General features: G+C 41.6%; 3 protein-coding genes across 3 annotated transcripts; 2 read left to right on the top strand and 1 right to left on the bottom strand.

The window, feature by feature from the left end:
* Positions 1–5024: 5024 nt before the first annotated feature.
* MYCFIDRAFT_179882 (uncharacterized protein) lies at positions 5025–19874 on the top strand (the record flags this gene model as incomplete). Its single annotated transcript, XM_007933882.1, has 6 exons — positions 5025–5035; positions 8415–8434; positions 17959–18033; positions 18064–18135; positions 18172–19805; positions 19836–19874. 6 exons carry the CDS (start codon positions 5025–5027, stop codon positions 19872–19874), a joined length of 1851 nt encoding a protein of 616 aa, XP_007932073.1.
* A 501-nt stretch (positions 19875–20375) lies between these two features.
* MYCFIDRAFT_83246 (uncharacterized protein) lies at positions 20376–21094 on the top strand (the record flags this gene model as incomplete). Its single annotated transcript, XM_007933881.1, has 3 exons — positions 20376–20463; positions 20514–20599; positions 20708–21094. 3 exons carry the CDS (start codon positions 20376–20378, stop codon positions 21092–21094), a joined length of 561 nt encoding a protein of 186 aa, XP_007932072.1.
* Positions 21095–26461: 5367 nt separating this feature from the next.
* MYCFIDRAFT_83245 (uncharacterized protein) lies at positions 26462–27324 on the bottom strand (the record flags this gene model as incomplete). Its single annotated transcript, XM_007933880.1, is given in 5 exon segments — positions 26462–26464; positions 26475–26487; positions 26717–26740; positions 26923–27052; positions 27172–27324. Coding segments are annotated over 5 exon segments (323 nt in total), but the record flags the coding sequence as incomplete, so codon positions are not given.
* Between the last annotated feature and the right edge of the window lie 240 nt (positions 27325–27564).

Below are 27564 nucleotides of genomic sequence, written 5' to 3'. Positions count from 1 at the left end.
ACCTATAGAAGGTATATAATAAGGTTAGAACCGCGCCCGAGAAGCGATAGTACTATTATAGGAGGGCTCGGTATTAGGTTAAAGAAAGGCGGTACTACCGTAAATTCGATATAAGCGGGAATATTGCTACGATCGACGCTATAAGAAGCCTACTTACCGCTATAATCGCCGAGGATATTAAAAAGGCCCTAAAGATAAAGAAATACCCGACGATTAAGGAGCTTAAGAAGAAACTACTTCTAGAGGTTCGCGATATAGCTGCGCTATTTTATTAAAAGGAAGCCGATAAGTTAGCGCCCTATTGTCCTAGTATCGACTATACGATAGAACTCTATAAAAACCTAGATAGATCCTAGCCCTAGCTCTTCTAGGGCCCGCTCTATAGTATATCGAAATAGGAGCTCTTAGTCTTACGGAAGTTACTTAACAAACTCTTAAAGAAGAGGTTTATAAGACCTATAAACTCCGAAGCGGCGACGCCCGTATTATTTATTAAGAAACCTAGTAGTAGACTCCGGTTCTACTACGACTATAGGGCGCTTAACGCTCTTACGAAGTAAGATAGATATCCCCTTCTACTAATCCCGGATACTGTAAGGAACCTAACGGAAGCCCGATAGTTAACTAAGGTTAACGTAGTCTCGGCCTTTTATAAGATAAGAATAGCAAAAGGATACGAGTATAAAACGGCCTTCCGTACTAGGCTAGGCTCGTTCGAGTAGCTAGTATATCCGTTCGGTTTATCCGGAGCCCCGGCTACGTTTTAACGGTATATTAATACTCTCCTATAGGAGTATCTAGACAATTTCGCGTTAGCTTATATAGACGACGTAGTTATCTACTCGAGCGGAACGAGGGAAGACTATTTCCGTAAGATAAGGACCGTTCTTAAGAAGCTTTAGAACGGAGGCCTTTACCTTAATATAAAAAAGAGCGAATTCGCCTAGAAAAAGATTAAGTACCTAGGATTTATCGTCTATACCGATAGAGGAGGAGTATTAGTAGATCCCGAAAAAGTAGAAGCCGTATAGAAATAGGTAGTACCTAAGACCTAAAAGGAAGTTCGTCGTTTTTTAGGATTTACGAACTATTACTATATATTCGTGCTAAACTATTCTAAGATCTCTGTATTATTAACCGCGCTAACCGGTAAAGGAACCCCGTTCTTCTAGGGAGAAGAGTAGGATAAAGCGTTCGAGACGCTAAAGAACAAATTCTACTATACCCCGGTACTTACCTAGTAGGACCTATCTCTTCCTACTTTCCTTAAAATAGATTATAGCAGGTTCGCGATTAGGGGCGCCCTTATCTAAGAAAAGGTAGGGATCTATCGACCGGTAGGCTTCTTTTCGAAGAAACTAAATAAAGCGGAGATTAACTACGATATCTACGATAAAGAAATACTCGTAGTCGTATCTAGTATTAAGTTTTAGGACTCCGAGCTAAAATTATATAGATAGATAGATAGATATTTCATTTGCCTGTTATAGTGCCTTTCGGCCTATACAGGTCTGTTTCTATGTATTGTTTTAGGTAGGAAACCAACTTAGTTAGTAAAAACCTCCCTCCTATCCTATTTATAAGTATTAATCTTCCTCGTTTTCTTGTTTTCCTTCCTCTAGGGTATACTAGTGTTATAGTTGTTACCCTCTAACTACCTTGCCTACTGCCCTACCCTTCTTTCCCCCTCTTCTTCCCTTCTTCTTATCTACTCCTTAGTTTCCCTTACTAATACGAATTGTTGTACAAATCCCTATTTAATAATCTACTTTACTATCCTCTTTAAGTCTTCTTTACTCTAGATTAGCTTGTCGTATTCCCTTTCCATTGCTTTTAGTCTCTAATTACTTCTGCTTTCTAACTATTAGGGGTAGACTAGCAGTATATACTTAGGGTTCTAAGATTAGTAGCTATATTAGCAAGCTCTACTTTCAATTCCTAGGACGTTTCTTCTAAACAGGTAAGATCTAAGTCTAATGTGTTTAGATCTGATTTAGATAGCTAGGCTTACCTCGGCCCTATTTAGGTCCTTATAGAGCTAGTAGTTATGTTAACTAAATTTGATTAGTGCCTTTAGGGTTCCTAGTCTGACTTGTGTTTTGTTCTATTCCTACTCCTATAGGTGTCTAGCAATTGATTCTACTAGGCTTTGTTTCTCTCCCTTTAGCTTATCTTCCTTTAGCCTTATATTTGGTCCCTAAAGCTCTTTCTCTAGCATTTCTCCTATTAAGACTCTATATTGCTCTAGGTCTTTGACTTTCTAGGGAGTTATTTATAGTCTATCTCGCCTCCTAGTCCTAATGCACTAGGCTTTTATCTTGTCTAGTGCCTTTTAGATAGTCTATTAGGCTAGGTATTCTATTGTCTTTACTGTATATTAGTGTCTTAGTCCCTTAAAGTATTGTTTAACTAGTAGGATCCCTAATTCTATCTCTACTACCCTTATTAGTATAGTTTTATATACTCCTAGGATTTTCTTTAGGCTTTAGGTTTAGGACCTACTAACTAGTTGCTTAATCCTCTTTAGTGTCTTCTCCTAGGCTGTCTATATCTGTGCTCTATATAGCATTGCTAGCTTGACAATTGCTTTGTATATAACTTTAGCTTTCTCGAATATAGCCCTCTATATAGAGGCTATAAGCCTATTGATGGATTATATATTAGCATCTGCCCTCTGCTTTGCCTTTTTTACTTATAGTCCCTAATTCAGTTTTGGATCTAGCTAGATCCCTAGTACCCTAAGCTCTGCTAATAGTTAGGTTTCAAAGCCTTAGATAGTAATTGATTGCTTTATATTATAGGTTGATTTAGCCTTGCTAAAGTGGATAAGCTAATACTTTTCTAGGGCGAATTTTGCTCTATACCTCCTTACCTATTTTTTACACTCCTAGTGCTTCTCTTCTAGGATCTTATAGTTAGTTTCTATTGTCTTAGACTAGGCTAGGATGTTTGTATTATCTATAAACCCTAATACTAATGTGTTTTTTAATTCTAGGAGTAGGAGTAGGTCTGCTATAAAGATAAGGAAGAGGATTAGGGAGAGTATTAATCCTTAGGGGATTCCCTTTTTAGTTAGTATTAGGTCTGATTTGAATTTGCCTAGAATGAGCTGTATTAATCTTTCCTATAGGAAGGACTAGATAAATTAGACTATCTAGTTTAGTATAGCTTTCTGTTTAAGTATATATAGGAGCCTTTTATAGGAGATATTGTTAAAGGCTCCTAAGATATTAAGGGAAAGAAGGGTTGCTACCTAGTTTTAACTATAGTGCTAAATATGCTTGATCTATTCTATAATTAGTTCTATAGCTGTTAGTGTTAACCTCTTCTTTCTTCCTTCTATCTAGCCTTTAGGAAGGATGTTCCTTTCCTCGGTAAAGGTTATTAGCCTTTTAGCGACAATTTTTTCTAGTACCTTACCTATTATATTAAGTAGGGCTATTAGTCTGTAGGCCTTAAGCTATATATAGTCTTCCTTCTAGGGCTTCCTTAGCACTACTGTTAGGGACTTCCTAAATAGTCTTAGGTAGTGTCCTAGTACTAGGCTTTATAAAAAGATATTAGCGAGTGCTAGGGCTAGCCCCTTCCTATATACTTTTAGAAGTTTGTTGTAGATCTTGTCTTCTCCTAGTACCTTATTGCCTAGAATTTTCTTTAGGATCCTTTTAATAGTTTCGGGTTTAACCTAGGTGTCTCTTAGTATGCCTAGTAGTAGAGTCTCTTATTCTTCCTCCTTTATGTCTAATAGGTCTACTTATACTTTTCTATAGAAGAAGTGTTAGCCTAGGGCTCTTACTTTCCCTTCTATTATAGTCTACATTTGTCCTTATTAGTCTATAATGTCCGGGAATTGTAGTAGTATATCCTTATCCTGTTTAGGTCTCCTTACCTATTTAGCTATCCTCTATATCTCCTCTAGTTTCTTTGTAATTATTCCTATTATAGATCTCTATTCTTATATCTTGTCTTTCTTAATTTAGATCTTCTTTTCCTAGTAGGCTTTGTTATAGTTATCCTATGCTTCCTAGGTATAGGTTTGTATCTACTGCCTCTTAGCCTTCCTTGCTACTTTAACTTTCCTTGTATACTTACTAGTCTAGTATAGTTACTAGTATAGTAAATGTTTCTTTACTAAGGTATGCTTTCTAGCTACCTGTTTTAGGATTCCTATTAGTTCTTCTACTGCCTCGTTAATGTCCTCTAGCCTTAGTAGGTACTTTATTAAGAGTTCCTCTAGTTTTAGGTCCCTTTCTAGTTCCTCCCTAATCCTGTCCTACTAGGTACCCTTCTAGTTAAGCTTCTCCTCTAGTTCCCTTTCCTAATTAGCTTAGACATTTAGCTTAATCTATACCGGGAAGTAGTCTAATGATTCTTCTAGTTCCTAGTTAACCCTGTATCTTATAATCCTGTTCCTAATCTAATGTAATATAAAGTATAGGTCTAGTATACTGCTGCTTCCTCTTGCCTCCTAAGTAATTAGTCCCTTTAGGGTAACAATTTCTATTCCTTCCCTCTCTAATATGTTAATTAGTCTTCCTACTAGGAAGTAGTAAGCTAGGGTAAAGTCTAAGCCCTAGAGGGGGTAGTAGAGGTTGAAATCCCTAAGTAGGATTTAGTAGGTATTCCCCTAGATAACTCTAGGTAGTCTTTCTAGGGTTTTTAGTTAGGTACTGCTTCTTAAGTCTAGTAGTAGGTTGTATATATAGTAGACTTAGAGTGTACCTTAGGATGTCTCTACTTGAACTAATATTAGGTCCCTATCCTCCTATAGTATAGCCTGCTAGGTTTCTATATCTATCTCCTTACTAATATAGATGTATATCCTTAGGGCTCCCTAGTTGTAGATAATTAGGTAGTATCTTAGGTCTTTAACTGTTGCTAGTCTCTTTGTATATAGGTTAAGCTAGGGCTCTTAGATTGCAATAATGTAATGTTCTTTTAGGTTCAGTGCTTAAAGGAAGCTCCTCTATACCTTATCTTTGCTCTTATTAATATTGTACTATATAATGTTTAGTAATGTTGTAATGTTCATTGAGTTTTATCTATATTATTTCCCTATAGGTTTTCCTTTAGTCTTCCCTTACTTTAGACTAACATTTAACTAAGCTTTGTCTGCCCTGCTTCCTTTCCTATAATGTTAAGGTATCTTGGTCTCCCTAGTTGCTAGTAACTCTCTTGTGCTAGTAAGGCCCTAAATATGAACCTATTATCTTGTCTAGACCTCTTTTGTAGCACTTAGCTAGGTTGCTTCTGTACCTAGCTGCCCTAGCTTATTATATATCTTTTTAGTATATTGATTCTAGCTTCCTTTACCTTCCTAGCTGCCTATATTCTTACTAGGCATTCCTTCGCCTAAGAGGGGTGTCTTTTGGTATAGTATATACATCTTACTTCTCCCTTGTATGCTTTATATTCTTTGACCTAGTAATCCCCTATATAATAGGAGCAGGTATTGGTTGTTTTTGTATACTTAGCTGCTAAGTGTCTATAGTGTTGATATTTGAAGTACTATATTATCCTATAGTTGCTTCTATATATCTCTGTTTCCAATCTTTTAAAGTCCTAAAACAACCCCTAGTCTAGCACTATATTAGCTTACTCTGCACTCCCTACCTAGATAATTAGGGAAGACTGCTTCTTAGTCTCTTCGATTTTCCTTTTAATCTATACCACTTTTGTAATCTTAAGGCCTAGGTATATAGCTTGGTTTTGTCTCTATAGGCTCTTAATATCCTATTCTTCCTTAAAGCTTCTTATTATACTATAGGCTATAATTATAAATTGCTATTAGGAGACCTTTACTGTTTTCCCTATCTTAGTTATCTATTCTTTTTGTGTTTCTAGCTTCTTTTTGTCCTGCTCTTATACTATAAATAGCTTGATTACCCCTTTACCTTCGTTCCTGGCCCTAATTACCTCTTTAACTATAATTCTTTCTACAATCTCTTTCCCTATAAGTCCTTAGATTTCCTTTTGCTCCTATAGGTCCGTAATGTAGACTCTAACTACTGTCTTCGGGGGTTTTAGCGCCTCCTAACTAGCTACTGCTGCCTAGGTACGGTAGTTTAGGCTTGTCTCCTATTGTTTCTTCGTAATCTTTGCTGCGACTGTATTAGCTACCTTTGTGATAACGTAGCTTGCCTAGTTATAGATTGCTTTCAGTCCTCTAAGGAGTTCTAAGATTATTATCCTGTATGCCCTCTTAGGGGTTCTTCTATCTTCCGCCTTTAGCACCTCCTCTGCCCTAGTATATAGTGCTTTCTATTCGTCCTCCCTTCCTTCTTAACTATCTTCCCTTCGTCTCTGATTGTTCGCTACCATTTTTTCCCTCTATAATACGAATATAGCGATCTTTAATAGTAACAGCATTACTAAAATTATATAGCCCCTTTACGATTTAGATAGACTATAAGAACCTAGGATACTTTATAGTAAAGCGCTAGCTATCCGAGAGATAGATCCGATAGTAGGAAGAACTAGCTAAGTACTAGTTTACCCTAGTCTACCGGCCGGGAATCGAGGCTATCCTACTAGATACCTTATCGAGGAGAGAATAGGATACGTTAGGCTAAGACGATAAGCTTTCGAGGTTTCGGAGGTTTCTAGAGCCGGACCTCTCTCTAAACTAGCCGGAAAACGTTTAAATCTCTAGTACTACGATCTATAGCTTCCTATATATAACCGAGGCAGGCCTATTATCTCTACTCGCGAACGAGACGGAGCCCGCGTAGCCCCCGCCGGAAAGCGCTAAACTATTCTAGGACCTAGAAATAAACGATATATAGAAAAGCATTATCGAGAAGGATATAGTATACTAAACGGTATTACGGAAAGTCCGTAAGGGATATAGGATATTATAACCGGAAATTAAAGCGAAAATTTAGATTAGGAATTATACGATAGACCCTAAGAGGTTCCTACGCTACTACGGCAAGCTCTAGGTTCTAGGAGCCCTAGCTACGACGGAAGCCGAATACAAAGATATAGAGACTAAAGAACTATAGTAGGATATACTACGTACGAAGATTATCTAATCGATCTACGACTTACCGCTCTACGGTTACCCTAGCCGGGATTCTACCGCTTCTATACTAGGTCGCGACTTCTACTAGCCGCTATAGTCGAAGCAGGTACGACAATTCCTACGGAATTACAACTATTATAGACGCAATAAAGTATAGAGAGAATATAAATATAGCCTCCTAAAACTACTACCGGTACCCGACCGTTTCTTCTAGGAAATCTCGATAGACTTTATAACTAACCTACTAGAGTTAGACGGGAATCGATATCTTTAGGTAATTAAAGACCGCCTTAGTAAATAGATTACCCTTATCGGTACTCCCTCTATATAAGCGGAGGAATACGTAGTTTTGTTTCTAAAATACTAGGTTAGGTATTATAGACTGCCTCGTACTATTACTAGCAATAGAGGTACGAATTAGATAAGTACTTTCTAGAGGGAGATATATCGACTACTTAGCGTAAAGTAGAGGTTAAGCTCCGCTTACTACCTATAAACCGACAGAGGTCCGGAGCGCGCTAACTAAGATATTTAAGCTTACCTACGGAACTATATTAACTAAATATAGTCCGACTAGAACTAATAGCTTCCTACGGCGGAACTAGCGTTTAACGGGAGATACTAAGCGGGGTTAGGAATAAGCTCTTTCTTCGCGACTTATAGTTACGAATCTACCTCCTCTATTACGCTAGAAGAGGACCTAGCTATCGATAGGTAGCTAACCGCGGCAAAACGAGCGGAGGAATTCGTAGATAAGATTAAGAAAATCTTAGACCTATACTAAGTATAAATAGCGGAAGTAGTATAGAAACAAGAGGACAGCGCGAATAAGACTAGGACACTAGCGCCGGTATATTATATCGAAGACAAGGTCTAGCTCGACCTAAGGAATTACTAAACCGATAGACTAAAGAAGAGCCTCGACTCGAAATACGCTAAGTATATAGTCGAAGAGGTATTGTCGCCTATCTTAGTATAACTCTCTAGGATACCTAGTAATATTTACCTAGTATTCTATACCGACCTTCTAAGACTTACGAGTTAGGGACCCCCTACTAGGGTAGGTAATCGACGACGAATAGCCGGACCCTATTTTATTCGAGACGTATAAAGAATAGCAGGTCGAAGAAATCCTATATATCCGGAAAAGAAAGTAGAATAGAGGACGAGAAGCGCTCGTAAAATAGAGTAGGTACTATAAACCTATATAGGAACCCCTAGACTATATCGTAGATACCTTAGTACTAGATAACTTCGAAGCGAAATATAGACAAATCGAGGAGAACGATAGACCTCTAGGAGACTAGGAGAAGAGAGTAAAGCGAAGGAAATAACGCGGTAACCTAGAGTTGTTCCGTAGAGTAACGATTATTAATTTATAGATTTTAAGGATTTTTACCAACTTTCGGAGTTTTTACTAACTTATTAGTTTTGTTTACGAAACATTTTAGTTTACTAGAAATACTAGAGAAGGGAGATATAATTTAGGATAGAGAAAAATTTTATTTAGGTATTTATAAGTAAGTATCGGATCTCCGCCCGAAGTTAGGAGGTCCCCTTAGGGCTAGAAAAAAAATATAACAATACCCCCGAAACTACCTAGAGCCTACTAGAAAACCTACGGAAACCCTTATTAACCTAGCTAATCCGGCGGACCTAGACGATTAGTACCGAGATAGAGAGTAGTAGGAATATCCCTAAAAAAGAAGATTAGCGAGAGAAAATCGAAGGGTAGAGATAAACTTACGTCTAAGTCTATTAAGCTACGATATTAGCAACGGTATTCGTTACCTCCGAAGCGATAGCGCTAAAAGAAATAATTAGCGAGGGTTTTATCGCAGGAAACAGGAAATCTTACTTAGATAATAATCCCTACCGCTAGAGAGACTTTAGAGCTTTCTATACCTTAAGAACCTTAAGAAGCTCGGAGTGCTTCTCGGCGACGGTACCGCGGATCGCGCGGGTATAGCTAGCGTAGGCTACGTAAGCTATTTAAGGACTAAATAGTTAGCGAGGGCTTTAGTACGGAAATCGCGAAAACTTATAGTAGAGCGTAAGCGATTCTCTTACGAGCGCAATTTATATAGGCCCTCGAACTAGCGGGCTAGGGAAAAGTTAGCGAACTCTACGACAAATAAGGCGGGAACCTTATAGATTAATCGACGTAGTTCTCGCTAGGGTTATAGCAACTAATATAGTAGATTCGACGAGCTATCTAGGATAAGTTAATTTTACGAACGAAATCGCGGAGGATAGAGAGGGACTTACTATAGTAGTAGTAGTAGTAGTAGTAGTAGTAGTAGTAGTAGTAGTAGTAGTAGTAGTAGTAGTAGTAGTAGTAGTAGTAGTAGTAGTAGTATAGGGGTATATTTAAAGAAAAGAAGAAGAAGAAGAAGTAGAAGAAGAGGAAAATATTAATACTCCTAGAAAGCGATATAGAAGTAAAAGTCGCGAAAGTAACGGAAGGCGCAATTATAAGTTATAAAGGGCTACGCCCTAGGTAGAAAGCGCTAGCCTTAGGCATTCGGCCTACGCGACTCTAACCTACTACTTAGCGCTTAGCGCACCGTATAAAACTATTCGGATTTACGTAGATAGACTTAGCTCTTTGTCGAACCTATTAAGTCTTATATCTAGTATCTACGTACGCGTTACTTACCCGTAATATTAGGTTCGATCTTTAATATAGGAAACGCTAAGGTTTATTAGGAACCCGAGTAAGATAGCTAGGGGAACGCTACCCCTACTATACTAGAGATAACTAGGGACGAGATTTATCGTACCTTCGAGAGTCTCTATACTAGATAGTAGACGATAGAAGCCTAGCTATAAGCTACTCGCTCTACGCTCTAATATACGGAAGCGTCTCGCTAGCCCGGGCCTCCCGAAGCTAGTTTAGTACGAGACTAGTCTACGAACGAGATCCTAAAGGGACTCCTAGAAACTCTCTCGGCTACCGGCTAAAACGTAACGGCGTCCCGCGAGTAGAAGCTACTATCGTAGAATAGGAAAGCCGAGTCGTTCCGGGACTACCTACTACGACTAAGAAGTTCGTACCGAGTTCGTTCTAGGCTAAAACCGAAGCTCTCCGAAGATTACTACTAGGATACTGTATACGATACCCTACCAATAAAGGAACGCGCTAGGATACGCTACTTCTAGGAAAGAGGAAGCTTTATAAAAGGAAAGGACCCCGAAGCCTTCTTCTAGTAACTCGAGGATATCTTCGTAGATAGTAACGAAGCTATAAAGGCGCTAGAGCAACTCTAAGCCCTAAAGCACTCCTAGGGATAACCTTAGTACGACTACTAGCTAGAATTCGATAGCCTCCTACTAAGCGTAGGTAGAGACCGTTAGACCGACGATACGAAAATTAGGTATTTAAAGAATACCTTCTCGAACGCGGCTAAAACCTATACTACCGCCGTACCGAAGATTAAGGATTACTACTTCTATATAGAGGAGGTTAAGCGGATTATAACGAACCTCGAGTCGATAGATTAGTTTAAATAGGCCGCGAAACGCTAGTAAGAAAGGAAGAAAGAAGCCGCGAGTTCTACGGTCGTCGTCCCCCCCTATATAGCTTCTACGGTAAATCCGAAGGTCGACTCTAATAGAGACGTAGTTATAAACCCCGCTTAAACTAATACTTCCTATAGAAAGAACCGTAGAGGCTAACAATCGACGGCGGGGAAACCTAGGGCTAAATAGGTCGACTCTATAGAAAGAGAGAAGCGTAAGAAGAAAAGACTCTACTTCTACTATAGAGCGAGCGGATACTATATTCGAGATTGCCCGTATACCCCGCTAGCTTAGCCTACTAAGATTAGCGTCGCCTCCGTATAACCTATTCTAGAGAATACGGAAGAATAGTCGGACTTAAGTAGTTCCGACTTAGGAAAAGAGTAACTCTTACTCGTAGTTAGGAGTTAGGAGTAGATAGAGTATAGGTAAAGAAATAAGAAGAAGTTAAAAAGGATATAAACGGGAATCTTATATATACCGATATAGTCCTCGAAAATAACGTCGGAACTTCTACTCTTATCGACGAAGGATACTAGTATTACGCTATAATTAATATAGGCCTAGCTAAAGGCCTTAGACTTAGCTATATTAGCCGTAAGTCCCGAGAAGTAAAAGGAGCGTCGTCTACGATATAAGACGCGAAAATTATAGGGGTTGTCGCCTTCTAGATAGAAATTAACGGATTCTAACAAACGGTATACGCTTACGTCGTACTAGGATTAGCTTTTCCCCTTATCCTAGGGAACCTATAGAAGGTATATAATAAGGTTAGGACCGCGCCCGAGAAACGATAGTACTACTACGAGAGGGCTCGGTATTAGATTAAAGAAGGGCGCTATTACTAAGAAGTCGATACGAATAGGAACATTACTACGATTAATACCGTAAGAAGCCTACTTACCGCGACAATTGCCGAGGATATTAAAAAGGCCCTAAAGACGAAGGAATACCCGACGATCGAGGAGCTAAAGAAGAAATTGCCCCCGAAGGTTCGCGATATAGCCGCGCTATTTTATTAAAGAGAAGCTAATAAGTTAGCGCCCTATCGTCCTAGTATCGACTATATAATAGAACTCCGGAAGAAACTAGACAGATCCTAGCCTTAACTCCTTTAGGGCCCGCTCTATAGTATATCGAAATAAGAACTCTTAGTCTTATAGAAGTCGCTAGACGAGCTCTTAAAGAAGGGATTTATAAAACCTACGAACTCCGAAGCGGCGGCGCCCGTACTATTCGTTAAGAAACCTAGGGGAGGACTACGGTTCTACTACGACTATAGGGCGCTTAACGCCCTTACGAAGCAAGACCGATATCCCCTTCTACTAATCCCGGATACTATAAGGAACCTAACGGAGGCCCGATAGTTAACTAAGGTTAACGTAGTCTCGGCCTTTTATAAGATAAGAATAGCAAAAGGATACGAGTATAAAACGGCCTTCCGTACTAGGCTAGGCTCGTTCGAGTAGCTAGTATACCCGTTCGGTTTGTCCGGAGCCCCGGCTACGTTTTAACGGTATATTAACACTCTCCTATAGGAGTATCTAGACGATTTCGCGTTAGTATATATAGACGACGTAGTTATCTACTCGAGCGGGATAAGGGAAGACTATTTCCGTAAGGTAAGGGCCGTTCTTAAGAAGCTTTAGGACGGAGGCCTTTACCTTAATATTAAAAAGAGCGAATTCGCCTAGAAAAAGATTAAGTACCTAGGATTTATCGTCTACGCTAATAGAGGGGGAGTATTAGTAGATCCCGAAAAGGTAGAAGCCGTATAGAAATAGGTAGTACCTAAGACCTAGAAGGAAGTTCGTCGTTTCTTAGAATTTACGAACTATTACCGTATATTCGTACCGAACTATTCTAAGATTTCCGCACTATTAACCGCGCTAACTAGTAAGGGAACTCTATTCTCTTAGGGGGAAGAGTAGGACAAAGCGTTCGAGACGCTAAAGGACAAATTCTACCGCGCCCCGGTACTTGCCTAGTAGGACCCGTCCCTTCCTACCTTCCTTAAAACGGACTATAGTAGGTTCGCGATTAGGGGCGCTCTTATCTAAGAAAAGGAGGGGATCCGTCGACTAGTAGGCTTCTTTTCGAAGAAACTAAATAAGGCGGAGATTAACTACGATATCTATAATAAAGAAATACTCGCGGTCGTATCTAGTATTAAGTTTTAGGACTCCGAGCTAAAATTATATAGCCTCTTTACAATTTAGACGGACTATAAGAACCTAGAATACTTTATAGTTAAGCGCTAGCTATCCGAGAGACAAATCCGATAGTAGGAAGAACTAGCAAAATACTAGTTTACCCTAGTCTACCGGCCGGGAATCGAGGCTATCCTACTAGATACCTTATCGAGGAGAGAATAAGATACGTTAGGCTAAGACGATAAGCTTTCGAGGTTCCGGAGATTTCTAGATCCGGACCTCTCTCTAAACTAGCCGGAAAACGTCTAAATCTCTAGTACTACGATCCGTAGCTTCCTACGTACTACTAAGGCGGGCCCGTTATCCTTACTCGCGAACGAGACGGAACCCGCGTAAGCCCCGCCGGAAAGCGCTAAACTATTCTAGAACCTAGAGATAAACGAAATATAGAAAGGCATTATCGAGAAGGATACGGTATACTAGACGGTATTACGGAAAGTCCGTAAGGGATATAGGATATTATAACCGGAAATTAAAGCGAAAATTCAGATCGGGGATTGTATAATAGACCCTAAGGGGTTCCTACGCTATTGCGGCAAACTCTAGGTACTAGGAGCCCGAGCTACGACGGAGGCCGAATATAAAGATATAGAAGCCGAAGAACTATAATAGAATATACTACGTACGAAGATTATCTAATCGATCTACGACTTACCGCTCTACGGTTACCCTAGCCGGGATTCTACCGCTTCTATACTAGGTCGCGAATTCTACTAGCCGCTATAGTCGAAGCAGGTACGACAATTCCTACGAAATTGTAACTATTATAGACGTAATAAAGTATAGAGGGAGTATAAATACGGCCTCCTAAAGCTACTACCGGTACCCGACCGTTTCTTCTAGGAAATCTCGATAGACTTTATAACTAACCTACCGGAGTTAGACGGGAATCGATATCTTTAGGTAATTAAAGACCGCCTTAGTAAGTAGATTGCCCTTATCGGTACTCCCTCTATAAAAGCGGAGGAATACGCAGTTTTGTTTCTAAAATACTAGGTTAGGCATTACGGACTGCCTCGTACTATTACTAGCGATAGAGGTATAAATTAGATAAGTACCTTCTAGAGGGAAATATATCGACTACTTAGCGTAAAACAGAGGTTAAGCTCCGCTTACTATCTATAAACCGACGAGGCCCGGAGCGCGTAAACTAAGATATTTAAGCGTACCTACGGAACTATATTAACTAAATATAGTCCGACTAGAACTAATAGCTTCCTACGGTAGAACTCGCGTTTAACGGGAGATACTAAGCGGGATTAGGAATAAGCTCTTTCTTCGCGACCTACGGCTACGAATCTACCTCCCCCGTTCCGCTAGAAGAGGACCTAGCTATCGATAGGCGGCTAACCGCGGCGAAACGAGCGGAGGAATTCGTAGGCAAGATTAAGAAGATCTTAGACCTATACTAAGTATAAATAGCGGAGGCAGTATAGAAATAAGAGGAAAGCGCGAATAAGACTAGGACGCCGGCGCCGGTATACTATATCGGAGACAAGGTCTAGCTTAACCTAAGGAATTACTAGACAGATAGACTAAAGAAGAGCCTCGACTCGAGATACGCTAAGTATACGGTCGAAGAGGTATTATCGCCTATCTTAGTATAACTCTCGGGGATACCTAGTAATATTTACCTAGTATTCTATACCGACCTTCTAAGACTTGCGAGTAGAGACCCCCTACTAGGGTAGGTAATCGACGACGAATAGCCGGACCCTATTTTATTCGAGACGTATAAAGAATAGTAGGTCGAAGAAATCTTATATACTTAGAAAAGGAAGCGAGGCCGGGGACGAGAAGCGCTCGTAAAATAGCGCAGATACTATAAACCTACGTAGGAACCCCTAGACTATATTGCGGATACCTTAGCACTTAACGACTTCGAAGCGAGATACGGATAAATCGAGGAGAACGACGGACCTTTAAAAGACTAGGAGAAGAAAGGGAAACGGAGGAAATAACGTAGTAGCCTAGAGTTTTTCCGCGGAGTAACGGTAGTTAATCTATAGACTTTAGGGATTTTTACTAACTTTAGGAGTTTGTTTACTAACTTAGGGGCTTTTGTTTACGATATATTTAGGGTTTACTAGAAACACTAGAGAATATAATTTAAGATAGAAAAAGTTTTATTTAGGTATTTATAAGTAAGTATCGGGTCTCTGCCCGAAATTAAGAGGTCCTCTTAGGACTAGAAAAAAAAAGGATATAATATTACCTCCGAAACTACCTAGAGCCTACTAGAAAACCTACGGAAACCCTTATTAACCTAGCTAATCCGGCGGACTAATACGATTAGTACCGAGACGGAGAGTAGTAGGAATACTCCTAAGAAAAAGAAGATTAGCGAGAGAAAATCTAAGGATAGAGGTAAACTTACGTCTAAGTTTGTTATACTACGACATTAGTAACGGTATTCGTTACCTCCGAGGCGATAGCGCTAAAGGAAATAGTTAGCGGGGGTTTTATCGCGGGAAACGGGAAATCCTACCTAGATAGCAATCCCTACGGCTAGAGAGACTTAAGAGCTTTCTATACCTTAAGAACCTTAAGAAGCTCGGAGTGCTTCTCGGCGACGTTACTACGGGTCGCGCGGGTATAGCTAGCGTAGGCTACGTAGGCTATTTAAGGACTAAATAGTTAGCGAGGGTTTTAGTACGAAAATCGCGAAAACTTATAGTAGAGCGTAAGCGATTCTCTTACGAGCGCAATTAGCGTAGGCCCTCGAGCTAGCGGGCTAAAAAGAAGTTAGCAGACCCTACGATAAATAGGGCGGGAACCTTATAGATTAATCGACGCAGTCCTCGCCGGAGTTATAGCAACTAATATAGTAGATTCGGCGGGCTATCTAGAACAAGTTAATTTTGCGAAGGAAATTATAGGGTATAGAGAGGGACTTGCTATAGTAGTAGTAGTAGTAGTAGTAGGGGGTATATATAAAGAAAAGAGGAAGAAGAAGAAGAAGAGGGAAATATTAATACTCCTAGAAGGCGACGCCGAAGTAAAGGGCGCAAAAGTAAGGGAAAGCGCGATTATAAGTAAAGCGTTTAAAAGCGCAGTTACGACGCGTTCTAGAAGGCGGTAAGCAGGTAAAAGAGCGCGGTTTAGTAGTCGCGAAGAAAGTTATAGTCGTTAAAGCCCTAGGTATAGCAACCCCGACCGGAAAGTAGCGGAAACCCCGATTGTAAAGAAGGAAACTATAAGCGCGTTGCTTTAGAGAAGCTTAGATAGGTACAGATCTAACGGATAAAGTAATAGCGATAGAAACTACGAAGGGCTTTCTATTCCCGCTAAGGAAGGGGAGGAGAACGGGGATAATATAAAGGGCTACGCCCTAGGTAGAAAGCGCTAGCCTTAGGCATTCGGCCTACGCGACTCTAACCTACTACTTAGCGCTTAGCGTACCGTATAAAACTATTCGGATTTACGTAGATAGACTTAGCTCTTTATCGAACCTATTAAGTCTTATATCTAGTATCTACGTACGCGTTACTTACCTATAATAGGTAGTTAGAATTAGTATATAGCTTTATATCTTCCGGAAGCGACGATTTACTAGCTGTTTTAATAAACTAGATATCCTTAGACGCGACAACCTTATACTAGTTAGACAAGTAGATTATATACTTACTTGCCTCTAAACTAGATAGGAATATAGCAACCTATATATTCTATTAGCAGTATAGGGTTATTAACTATATATATACTTATTTCTAGGTCGATAACCTAGTTAGTAGTACGAGTCGCCGCTATAAGGGCTATAGACACCTAGTCGCTAATAGTAACTATTATAGTAAAGCTATAGTTACTACTAGAATTAGATACTAGCGGCGCTAAATCCGGACGTAGATTGTTATAGAATAAGGGCAGTATATTCTTAGTAAATAGGCCCTATACTAGTATACTAGGCTAGGGCGGTTATTATTACTAAGTAATTAGCCTACGCTTATACTACTATTGCTATTACTATACCCCCTTCTTCTTAGCCTTCTATTATTTACGGTAGAGACAGTCCTCCTCTTTTAGGTATAGGTACTTATTATAGTAGCGGTTAGAAGGATACGAGCCTTAATAATCGGCGCATTTCTTACGGTTAGATTAGTAACTATTTTAACTATTCTAGTTATTTCTACCGCGGCCTCGACTATTACTATTATTTCCGCGGCTACTACGACCGCTATAGTTCGAGTTACCTCGACTATTACTATTACTATTGCCGCCTTGCTATAGTAGCTAGCGCTAAAGACTAAAGAAGCTATTATACTAGGCCTAGTTTAATTAAGCTATATTCTTATTAAGTAACGCGCTAATAATATTACTAAGGGTACTATTATTAATTATATATTCCGAGGCGCGTATTTGCTTATAGCGTATCTATACGAATATCTCGTAGAATAGAGCGATCTATGTAATAAACATATAGATAGCCTAATATTAGCTAATAGCTAATTTAGTCTCCTTTAAGGTACTAAGCTTCTTCTTATACTTATTATAGAACTTCTCGATATCTTTGCTATTATAACAAAGGGTAGTATAGTCCTAGAAGAGTATAAATTTAGTAGACCTACCTTTGCTAGTATATTTCTTATATAGGTAATTATATACTACCTTAGAGGTATCGAGTCTAAATAACGACTACTAGATCTCCGATAAATAGTTAGTAAATATCTATATACGCGCTAACTAGTCTTTTACCTCTAATTTATCTTAGCGGTCTTTAAACTCCTTCTAAGTTTTAGACGAGAACTTAATTTTAGGCTTTAGATAGGTCCCTTAGATCTAGCGCTATATCTATATACCTTTAAGGGCACCCTTAGTAGTATAGGCCTATACTAGATAGTTTTCCTTCTTCTTTAACTTAGGAATGTTACTTATATAAGCGTTTAATATTATAGAAGGAGCTATTATAGATAGTAATAGTAGCGATAAAAGGAGACTATAGACTTAGTTTAAAAGGCCGCTAATAGGCGCGCCTATATTATATTTATATAGCGAATAGCTAATACTATTATTATAGTAGCCGACTCGAGCTAGTATCTACTAGAATACTTAACGGCGGTAGTAAAGGTAGCGGCGATAGTAATAGTATTAGCGTAATTTTTAGTAACGAGCGCTAGCTACGTAGTAGTTAGACTACCTACTAGAAGTATTAAAATGCGTATTAGAAACGCAGGGGGCTTATAACCACTTGCTGCAACTGAGATGAATTCAGAAGAAGGCTTTTCTATAGGAAGCCTAAAAATGAAGTATGCAGTTTCAGCCTCAGGCATTATGCACGTAATAGAGACACCCCACACACACATCAAGTACCCCTTGTACTAGAGAGCTCGAAACTTATGGCCATAGCCCGCAAGCTCCACATCATCAACACATCCCATCGTCCTTCCTCATAGGCCATGGCCACCGACATTGAAGTTCGGAATTCCGCAATCGATGGCGCCGGTCGAGGTCTTTTCGCCAAAAAGGACTTCCAGCCTGGCGATGCCGTCCTCACGTTAGACAGGCCATATGTCGCAGAGCTGGACATCGACCGCATGCATGATTCCTGCGCCTGGTGTTTCCAAAGGGGCGCGGTGAGTGCAGAAGAGCGCAAGAAAGCTGCTGCTCTGGGATTGCCGTCCGCGGTCATTGACACCAAGGCATGCGCTGGCTGCAAGAAGATTCGTTACTGCTCCAAAACATGCCAAGCCAGATCCTGGAAACGAGAACACAAATATGAGTGCAATGTACTCAAGCACCCGAACAGGCCGGATCTTCCTCACGGTGTCCGCGCTGTCATCAAGCTGCTTGGGCGACTCAAGGCCGATCCGGAGGGCAAGGATGAATTGCTCCTCTCAATCCTTCAATTTAAGCCCGCTGCCGACAGCAAGGCTCTGGACTTCATCAAGCAGCACGATCCGCAACGATTCGAGGACTTCAATATGCTTGGCTACGGTGCTTGGAAGTATGCAGGAGAGCCCGAGTTCTCCCATCCGAACAGTCCTGGTGTAAAGCTCAGCAACTCAGGAGAGGCAACGGCAAAGGCATTCTTCTTCAATGTGATCAGCAATCTTATGCAGTTGAGCAATCCCATCGACGACACTAAACTCGGTATCGGATTTGACCCCATCTTGAATTCCTCGAACCACTCTTGCGATCCAAACGCGGCTGTCGTCTTCAACCAGCCGCGTTTGGTGCTTCGAGCCCTGAGATCGATCAGCAAAGGCGAGGAGATCTTTATGAAGTACATCGACGTCAGCAATCCTTTCTCGGTGCGCCAAGCAGAGCTGAAGGAGTCATACTTCTTCTCATGTCGGTGTAGCAAGTGCAAGAAGGGCGCAATCTTTGACGAAGACAAATTTCTAAAGTCGCCGACGGAACTTTCGCCCGAATTTGTTAAAGTTGCCGATGGTCTGATCAAGAGGCACGAGAAGCAACTCAGCAAGTTCTATCTTCCCATATCGGATGAGATTGCGCAAAGACGAGCTGCTGCTCTCCAAGCACAGGCATTCTCTGTCTCGGGTATCACTTTCGACTTCAACAAAGGCAACGAGGAGGCATCTGAGGATGAGATCAAGGATGCTCTCAAACTCACACTAAACTCGGGTCTGTGGTCCATCACCCGGCAACCTGTACCACACTTGCTACGTCAACTCCTGGTCTGCAACATCTCGTCAGGTAGAGCATATCAGGCATGGCGTCTAGGCTTGAAGATGTACTTCGAGATCGCGCCAATCCTCTACAAGAATCGGTCATTTTACCCCGACCGCGTAGTGGATCTCTGGTTAATGACCAACATCACAAATCAGCTCTGCAATCCTAACAACCCTCACGCTCGCGAGATCTTTCAGGAGTCTATGAAGTCAGGCCTCGACCTTCGAGTTGTCTTCACGGGCTTCCTGTTCCAGACCAGGGACAACATTGAGAAGTCGTACGGCAAAGGGTCACCTTTTGGCCGAGTCGTTGAAAGCATGTACGCTCAGACGATGGCAAATACAGACATCCTTCTGAAAGATATGAAAGACATGATCAAGGAGACCTGGCCTAAGCTGGAGGCTGTGGCCAAAAGCGTTGACATCCTGAAGCTTTGATGTTCGAAGAATCAATTCCGAAGCCGACCAAGGAAGAACCACCAATAAATGCGTATGAAAGTTCGTTCTCGGATAATTGACTTGTCATACCGCCAAGAGACGGAGGGTGGGCTCGCTTGCACATGTTTCAGATTGACATACAACGACACACCGAGCCGTCGTGTTCGACTTCGACTTGATTATATCATATATGCTTAATCAAATTTTAAGAATGCTTGATGAGCCGCTATATCGCAAATTAGATGATGGCGGCTGATTACTGCACACCATCTCGCCTTGGCCTTTAATCCGCTCGCCATCGAACCAACGAGGCGCGAGGAACGTCTATGTGAGACATCGACCGCATAGTGGTCCGCGAGAAGAACCCTTGGAATGGGCATATATAGACGCCTCCCGAATTTCTCAGTGTCGACCTACTACTCCTTTTTACCGCTCATTTCCTCCTGCTCCGCGAGCATCACTTTCGTTCTGTACATTCGGCTTTGACCGAGCACTGGTTGCTCACACATCCATTTCAGAAATACAGAAATTGCATATCCCACCGGCGCCATGAAGAGTTTTGCTGTTGTGTCTGCCCTGGTTGGCCTGGCGGCCGCTCACGGGTACTACCAGACGCCAGCTCCTCGCAAACCAGGCGGTAAGTCATGTCCAGCAATACAGCCTTAGATCATGACTGAACGCGATCAGAGGCCTATTCCGCTGCATGCGGCGAGCAAGCCTACAACATGATGAACTCGGACATCAACGGCAATATCCAAGCACTGGAATCACTTGTAGCTAACCAAGACGACTATGATGCCTCCAAGTGCAATCTTTGGATGTGCAAGGCAAGCAAACTCACTCAAATAATAATCCTCAGATGCTAATATCAGATTACATAGGGCATGGAATACGATGAAAATACTGCCACTGTCCACTCATTCTCTGCCGGCGAAGAGATTCCCATGTACTTCCAAATCGTCGCACCACACACTGGCTATGCCAACGTGTCTGTGGTCGACACTGCAACCAACAGCATCCTAGCAGCCAACTTGACCAGCTGGGACGAATATGCCTCTACCAGCGTGCCACTGAAGGCTGAGTGGCAAAATTTCACGGTCACAATGCCGGATACATTGGGCGGGAAATGTGCCACGGCAGGAGAGTGTGTCATTCAGATGCACTGGAACGCTCCACCGCCGGTCGACCAGACTTATCAGAGCTGTATCGATTTCACCCTAGCGGGCTCGAACAGCTCGAAGAGGAGCCATGCTCGAGGCTTCTCATAGATTGGGATGCCGTGGTGGAAGTTTGTAAAGGCAGGAAGACTGGAAGGCACTTGAAAGTTGACAGCTTGAATTGAGTGATTGACAAAAGTAGCCTTAAGCTTTGCGGTCATATTCGAGAATGTATCAGAACACACTTCGCAAGTTGATTTCGTATTGTGGTAGAGCGTGCCAATGAAGGCTGAGTGGGAGAATTATACTGTCATCTCCACGCCATGCTACGTAGCTACGACAGTGATGAAAAAGGCATAAATAAATGTGTCCTAAGTAACAGATTAGTGGCACCTGAACGAATCAAGGTAGTAAGCGATAGTGTCTTCCAAGAGCTTGCATTTGAGGGCACTTTTCGATGTTAGTCTAGAGTATTCTCGACAAGGATCGCAGCAACTTACCAGCGCCCATATCGCTATTGATTCTTGCTGCATAGTTTGTCAGTATAGAGAAGTAGACTTCTAGGTTAAAGAAGAACGGCACACTCTCTGCCTCATGTCACGGACGGCGAAGCGACCTAAGAGGTCTCAATCTAGATCACGCCTGTTAGTCTGCGAGCAAGATCTGGCGACAGCAGATATGTACCTTGACCGAACTTAGCAGGTCTGCGATACAATTAGTACAGCATTGCTAAATAGAACCAGTAGAGTCTTGATACGTACTGAGCTCCTCCTGGAGGGAAGCTTAAGCAGTGTTAGCATAGGACTTTGACTATAGACGTGATCTGCATTGCGCATTTACCCATCTCGGCACGAAGAGTGGCTGTGTCCATAATCAGCAGAAGTTGATAACGCGATACTACAAGCCATACCAAGCTCTCGCTTGACGTCGACTGCGCAAATAGTCAGCATCCAAAGGCAATGACTGTGATCGAACCAATTGCATACCAAGCTCTGCATCCTTCTTCGCTGTAAAGCGTTGCGACTGAGTCAGCTATCACAAACTCGAAGGGCAATCTCAGGAAGAGACCATACCATTGTCCTAGAGAAGCTGGGCTGGTGAGCAGTCAGTAAAGATCCACTATGAGAAGCAAAGCCCATACTCTTGTCGTCCCACAGCGCGCCCCTCTCTTTCTAAAAAGATATTATAATATCAGCCTGTCTGACAAACACAAGACCTCCCAATCCATGAGTGACATACGAGGACCTTGATCAAGTCACGGAGGTAACCTTCCTCCGACTTGGCCCACTTGGGCATCTCCTCGCTCCTCCATAGCGTTAGTAATTCCCACAAAAAGCTGCAGCGGACTACGATACTCGATCTTTTTCTTCTTCTATGGTTCAGACGTTAGCTCTGGTTACACGGTAGATGGTCTCTGAGCTGGCTGAAAAAGAGCCAGACTGGAAGATGCGCTTCTTGTCTAGGTAGGTGCCCCGAAAGTTCGCTCGAGGAGGAGTTCGAAGTAGATGCGGGGACTTTCTCAATCGACTCCTCTATATACGCCTCACTTGACTGAGTAGCACGGACAAGAGCGATTGTCGCCTCAACGAGGGTGGCGCTCTGGGCACCGGGGGACGGCGGTATTGGGTAAGGACAAGACTTGCGAGGGCTGGCTGAACGATTTTTGGCTACAACACGGCAACGTCAGGGTCCAGCTCGAGCGGAATTTTCGAGCACGCTTACATGATCTCTGCCCTTCTGAACGAAGCGTGTAAGCATGCCTCATGCAGAGACAGTGACCCACATACCGGGCATTGCTTGACGAGATGCTCTGGGAGAGCCCACTGTAAGCTTATGCATGAAACATTGCATGAACCAAGAAACGTACGCGTGGACTATGCAGCCGGTGAGTATGGTAAGGTAGGCTTGGGATACATACCTTCGTTTGGAGGTCTCTGATTACAGGACGTTAGCATGCCGTGTCGTGCCGTCCATGTCAATGCAGTCAGCACTTACATGGCTGGCTTTGTGATGGCCTGGATGTTGTCGCGCGACGTCTTGCGGTGCCTTATAGAGAGAGAAGAGAGAAGCGACGGCAAGCAATCCCACCAAGTCATAGTTGTTGATTGTTGATTGGATTAATCACATAATCACTTACAATTACATTAATTGTGAATGTGATTGCTAAGCATGTGATTGTGATTATAATCAGTCAATTACTCGGTGTTTCTTAGGGAGAGAATAGCAATACTACGGCGTATATAGATCCTACAAATTATCGTATTTCTACCTCTTTCCTTATACAATCTCGTACTAACGATAGGTTAGAAGCGCATAGAAGTAATCGAGGTAGGTAAATAGCGAATACTAGCGATTACTATAGCTAATCGTATAGCTATCGGATAGCGAGCCTAAATCGGAGGTTATAGATACCTTATTGTCGCTACTACCGCTACCGCCGCTATAGACTTAGACTTAATTAGTAGATAACAAGCCGCCTATCGAGAAGTCGTCTATCGCTAATAGTATATCTAGCGCTTCTAATAAAGAACAAGAACAACCGGTTACTAAGAGGCTTCGTTAGAACCCTAAGAAGACGGTAAAAGGTTAGGATTAGCTCGATTAATAGTATAAGGAAATAGGGGCTTAGCAGACGGTTATAGAAGGGTTATTATAAGAGTCTCGCCTTATTCTAAAGGAATACGAAGGCGTAGAATACCGACTAATTACGAAGAATGCCGAGCTCGACGTCTTTGCTAAGAAGTAAGAAGCCTTCGATAATTATATCCGCAAGAAGGGCAACTATATAGCCGTATATCTAACCGACTGTCGCTGCGAGGTCTATTATAAGCGTATATAGAGGGTCGAAGAGAGGGCGAAGCACTTCAGATTTAGTAACCCCTATGCTTGCTAGTCGTATATACTACGTACGGGCGAGGAATGCGAATTAAAGGTCGAGCTCGCTATATAACGTACTCGTAATGCCTTAGCTATTGAAGCTTTCGGAAAGGAGTGTATTAGTAGTAGTAATAGTAGTATTAAGGGTATTATAAAGGATTAGAATAGTAGAATAGTAGGACTTGTCGGTGTTCTAGTTGCCTGTTCCTATTAATTATATTATTCAGGGTCTTTGAAGCCTAATAGGAGCCTCCGGAGTCTACTAACCGAGCGGCTTTGGCTCGCGCCTTGAACCTTAGTAAGCACTGCTAAACTTAAATTTTCCAAACCTCTATTCTTTTATAACTTCTACTATTTCCTTACTATAGTAGAGATACGCAAAAACCCTAAGCCTTTATAGCGGCGCTTAGAAAACTTCCGTAAAAGCTAAGAAATATAACGGGAAACGCACGATAGACAACGGATACTATTTATACAAGATTCTAGCGATCTTAGCGACCTCGAAGATAATAAAGCCGGAGAGGTACTAAATCCTACGCTACTAAGTCAACTACTACCTCGACTAATACCTAACCTATTATTCCTTCCTATATAGTTATTATCGTCCTTAGTAATACCTATATAGCTAACACCGACCCCGATACTATTAGAAAAAGGAAAAGAGCGAGCAATAGGCGCGATCCGGAGTTATAGTCTTATTCGCGGCCTCTAAAGGATAAGGAGCCTAAGAGACTAAAGAACAGCCGCTATAAGGTATTCTATTATAGACACTATTCGGACAACGATCTAGAGCGCTTTTAGTTACAATCTAGTAACGCCGCTAAACACCTATTCTATAAGCATTAGATTATCGTTAGTCGTATAAAAGAGAAGGAAGACAATAGCAAGAAACAGATATAGCTTAACTTCTTGTCTGTCTAGCGGAAGAACGAGGATATAGAGGCTTAGAAGACGATTAATATCCTTAAGAACGCTATCGATAAGAAGGCCTTCCGCTATGCCCTCGCTCGCTTTGCTATAGGACTTAGTATCTCTTATAACGCCCTTGTTTCTAAGGAGTTTAGAGACCTTATTCTAACGGCTAATCTATAAGCCGACTACGCACTTCTACGCTCGTATACGTCGCTATATACCTATATTCTTTACAACTTCGAGAGCTAGCGAGAACGAGTTAAACAGCGCCTTCTTAGTGCTATAAGCTGTCTCTACTTTAGTACTAATACATAGAAGGCTTAATACGGCAAGAAGCACTTCTAAGCTATTAATTGCTAGTATATAGATAAGAAGGGCAGGCTCGTTCAAGTACTACCAGATTTGCTACAACTTCCGGTCGGCTTATATATAGGTAACTTCCTCGCTTAGCTTATTATACCTTGCTTCTAGGTCTTTAGTATAACTAGCAAGATTAGCTAGTTAACTGCTAACAATGCCTCTGCTAATAGTACGCTCTATAAATCCATCGAGGGCTATATACGACAGGCTAGCTTCAACTACTAGAAGGACCGTCAACTCCGCTATATTAGCTATATTATTAATCGGATAATATAAGCCTTTATGTTTGCTAAGGACAAGGAGTCTACTAAGAGTAAAGAGTTTAACTAGATAGTAATAGAGGACAGCAATACTATGTCTATTTCTAGGTAGTTAGATATAGACGTAGACTCCTTTACTAAATAAGGGCTATTATAACGGCTATTCGCACTCGCTAAGCTATTACGGACGAACGACAACTTTAACGTCTTTAAGGAGGTGTGTAAATCGTAGCCTTAACTGCCTTATTTAACACCTAAGATTCTAGGAGAGACGCGCTAGAATAGATAGCTTCTTATAATAGAAGAAGCCCTTTAAACAAGGCTAATTCTAAATAGCTTCTTCGATAGGATGCCGTATCTACGAGAGGCTTAGCTTACTAGCGACGAGTACTCGGTTCTATAGTATACTTATAACTTCCTTATGCCCTTTAAGGAGGTTACTCTTAAGCTACAAGGCTATACTGTTATACTAGATTTATATTAAGAAGCTATAGAATATATAAGAAGCTATCTTACTCAATTAGCCGAATACAACGTACGGCGTAAGCCTCTTGTCCGCTTAATCCGCCTTACAAGACAGCTATTTAACAAGTACTACAGTCTTAACTAACAGACAGCCGTCTATACAATAGCAGTACTTCTATATCTAACTCGTCGACTTACCTAGCTTAAGAAGCGCTCGGAGGTAGATATTGAGACCTTATTAGACCTTAGAAGGTTGCTATAGAAAGACTATAATAGCCGCTATAGAAGCCCTTAGCCGTCTACTTCTAAAGGTAATTTAGAAGGTCTTACTGCTCTCGAGCGATAGCAAATTAAGTCTTAAACTAACCTAGTTGCTACTAATAAAGACCCCTTCGAGACCTTTATTTAAGCGATACCTACTATATTACCTATTATAGGCAAGGATAGCAAGAACAGGCTAGTCTATATAACCGCTATTAAGTAGTAGCTGTAATAACGACCTTCAAACCGAGCGCTCGTACAACTAGCTATTAATGTATTGTTAGCCTTTAGTATGTTAGCCGAGTTAGAACGGACCTTTAGTTAGAGCCGCCGTACTATATTATAGGAGCGCTTACAACTTAGTAGTAACTATATTCGGATAAGTAAGTATTTAAAGAATTGGCTAAGAATAGGCCTCGTTGTAGATATACTATTATAAGAGCTAGCATTATTAGAAGAGGCGGAAGACAACGACCTAGCGGCTAGATACAGTGTATTAATCGTTAACTACGCTAAGAGCATATAAATATACCTCCTTCTTAACTATAACTACTACTAGCACTGATTGTATGATTTGATTATATAGTTAATCACTCACAATCAGTTGTGATTGTAATATTCGCTATGTGATTGTGATTAATCAACAATCAATAACTATGCACCAAGTCCTGCCCTCCTACCTTCACTTGGAATAAAGTTTAAAGTTTCCCACATCCCTGCACATGCACATGCATATGGCGAGAGTAGAGCAGCAAGTGCAAGCGCGACACCCGAGGCTTTCAGGAGTGAATGATGGTCACGTACCTAGACCATGCTTGGCCTCAGCTTCTTGCGTCCAAAGCGGGCTCCTCACAACGAGGCTGTGCACGGCGTAGGGTGAGACAGGCACTCGTAGACCAGAGGTAGGAAGTAGAGTGCTGAAGACCTTCGGTGTCTATGCCAAGGCTGCTATGGGAAGTTGTGGTGATCGTCGATGCTTCGTGAGATCGGCTTTGCCAGATGATGAAGAGTAGCGCCTTGCAAAATGCTCTGTCGCAGGAAGAATAGACTCACGAGCAACGGATCAACTTGAGCAACACCGACGTCCTCACTGATCACGTCGATATTATCGCCGTTGCGCTTTCTGAGCCAGGCAGGGTTGACGCCGTCTGTATATTGCTCCACCTTGCTGCTAGCAACTTGTGCTCCAGGACCGCCTTGATCCATCTATTCTTCGCTTTTGCCGCCGATGTCTTTTACAGCGAGGCTAGTACCTGTGCTTCGACCATATCCCCAATCCTTGTACCCATCATGCTCGCTCGCTAACTCTTGGTGCAGACGAAACGTCAGCTCACCTGGGGAAGCAGTCGCTGGACCGAACCAATCCTCCGCAACGAACCCTCCACTCTTGCCCGATGCAGAGGCGAATAGTTTCGGGCTGCCTCGGATTAAGTGAATCTGCTGTTT

Source organism: Pseudocercospora fijiensis (assembly GCF_000340215.1).
Source record: "Pseudocercospora fijiensis CIRAD86 unplaced genomic scaffold MYCFIscaffold_12, whole genome shotgun sequence".
NCBI lineage: Eukaryota > Fungi > Ascomycota > Dothideomycetes > Mycosphaerellales > Mycosphaerellaceae > Pseudocercospora > Pseudocercospora fijiensis.
Note: the sequence above shows the minus strand (reverse complement) of the source record. Positions and strands in the feature narration are given on the sequence as shown.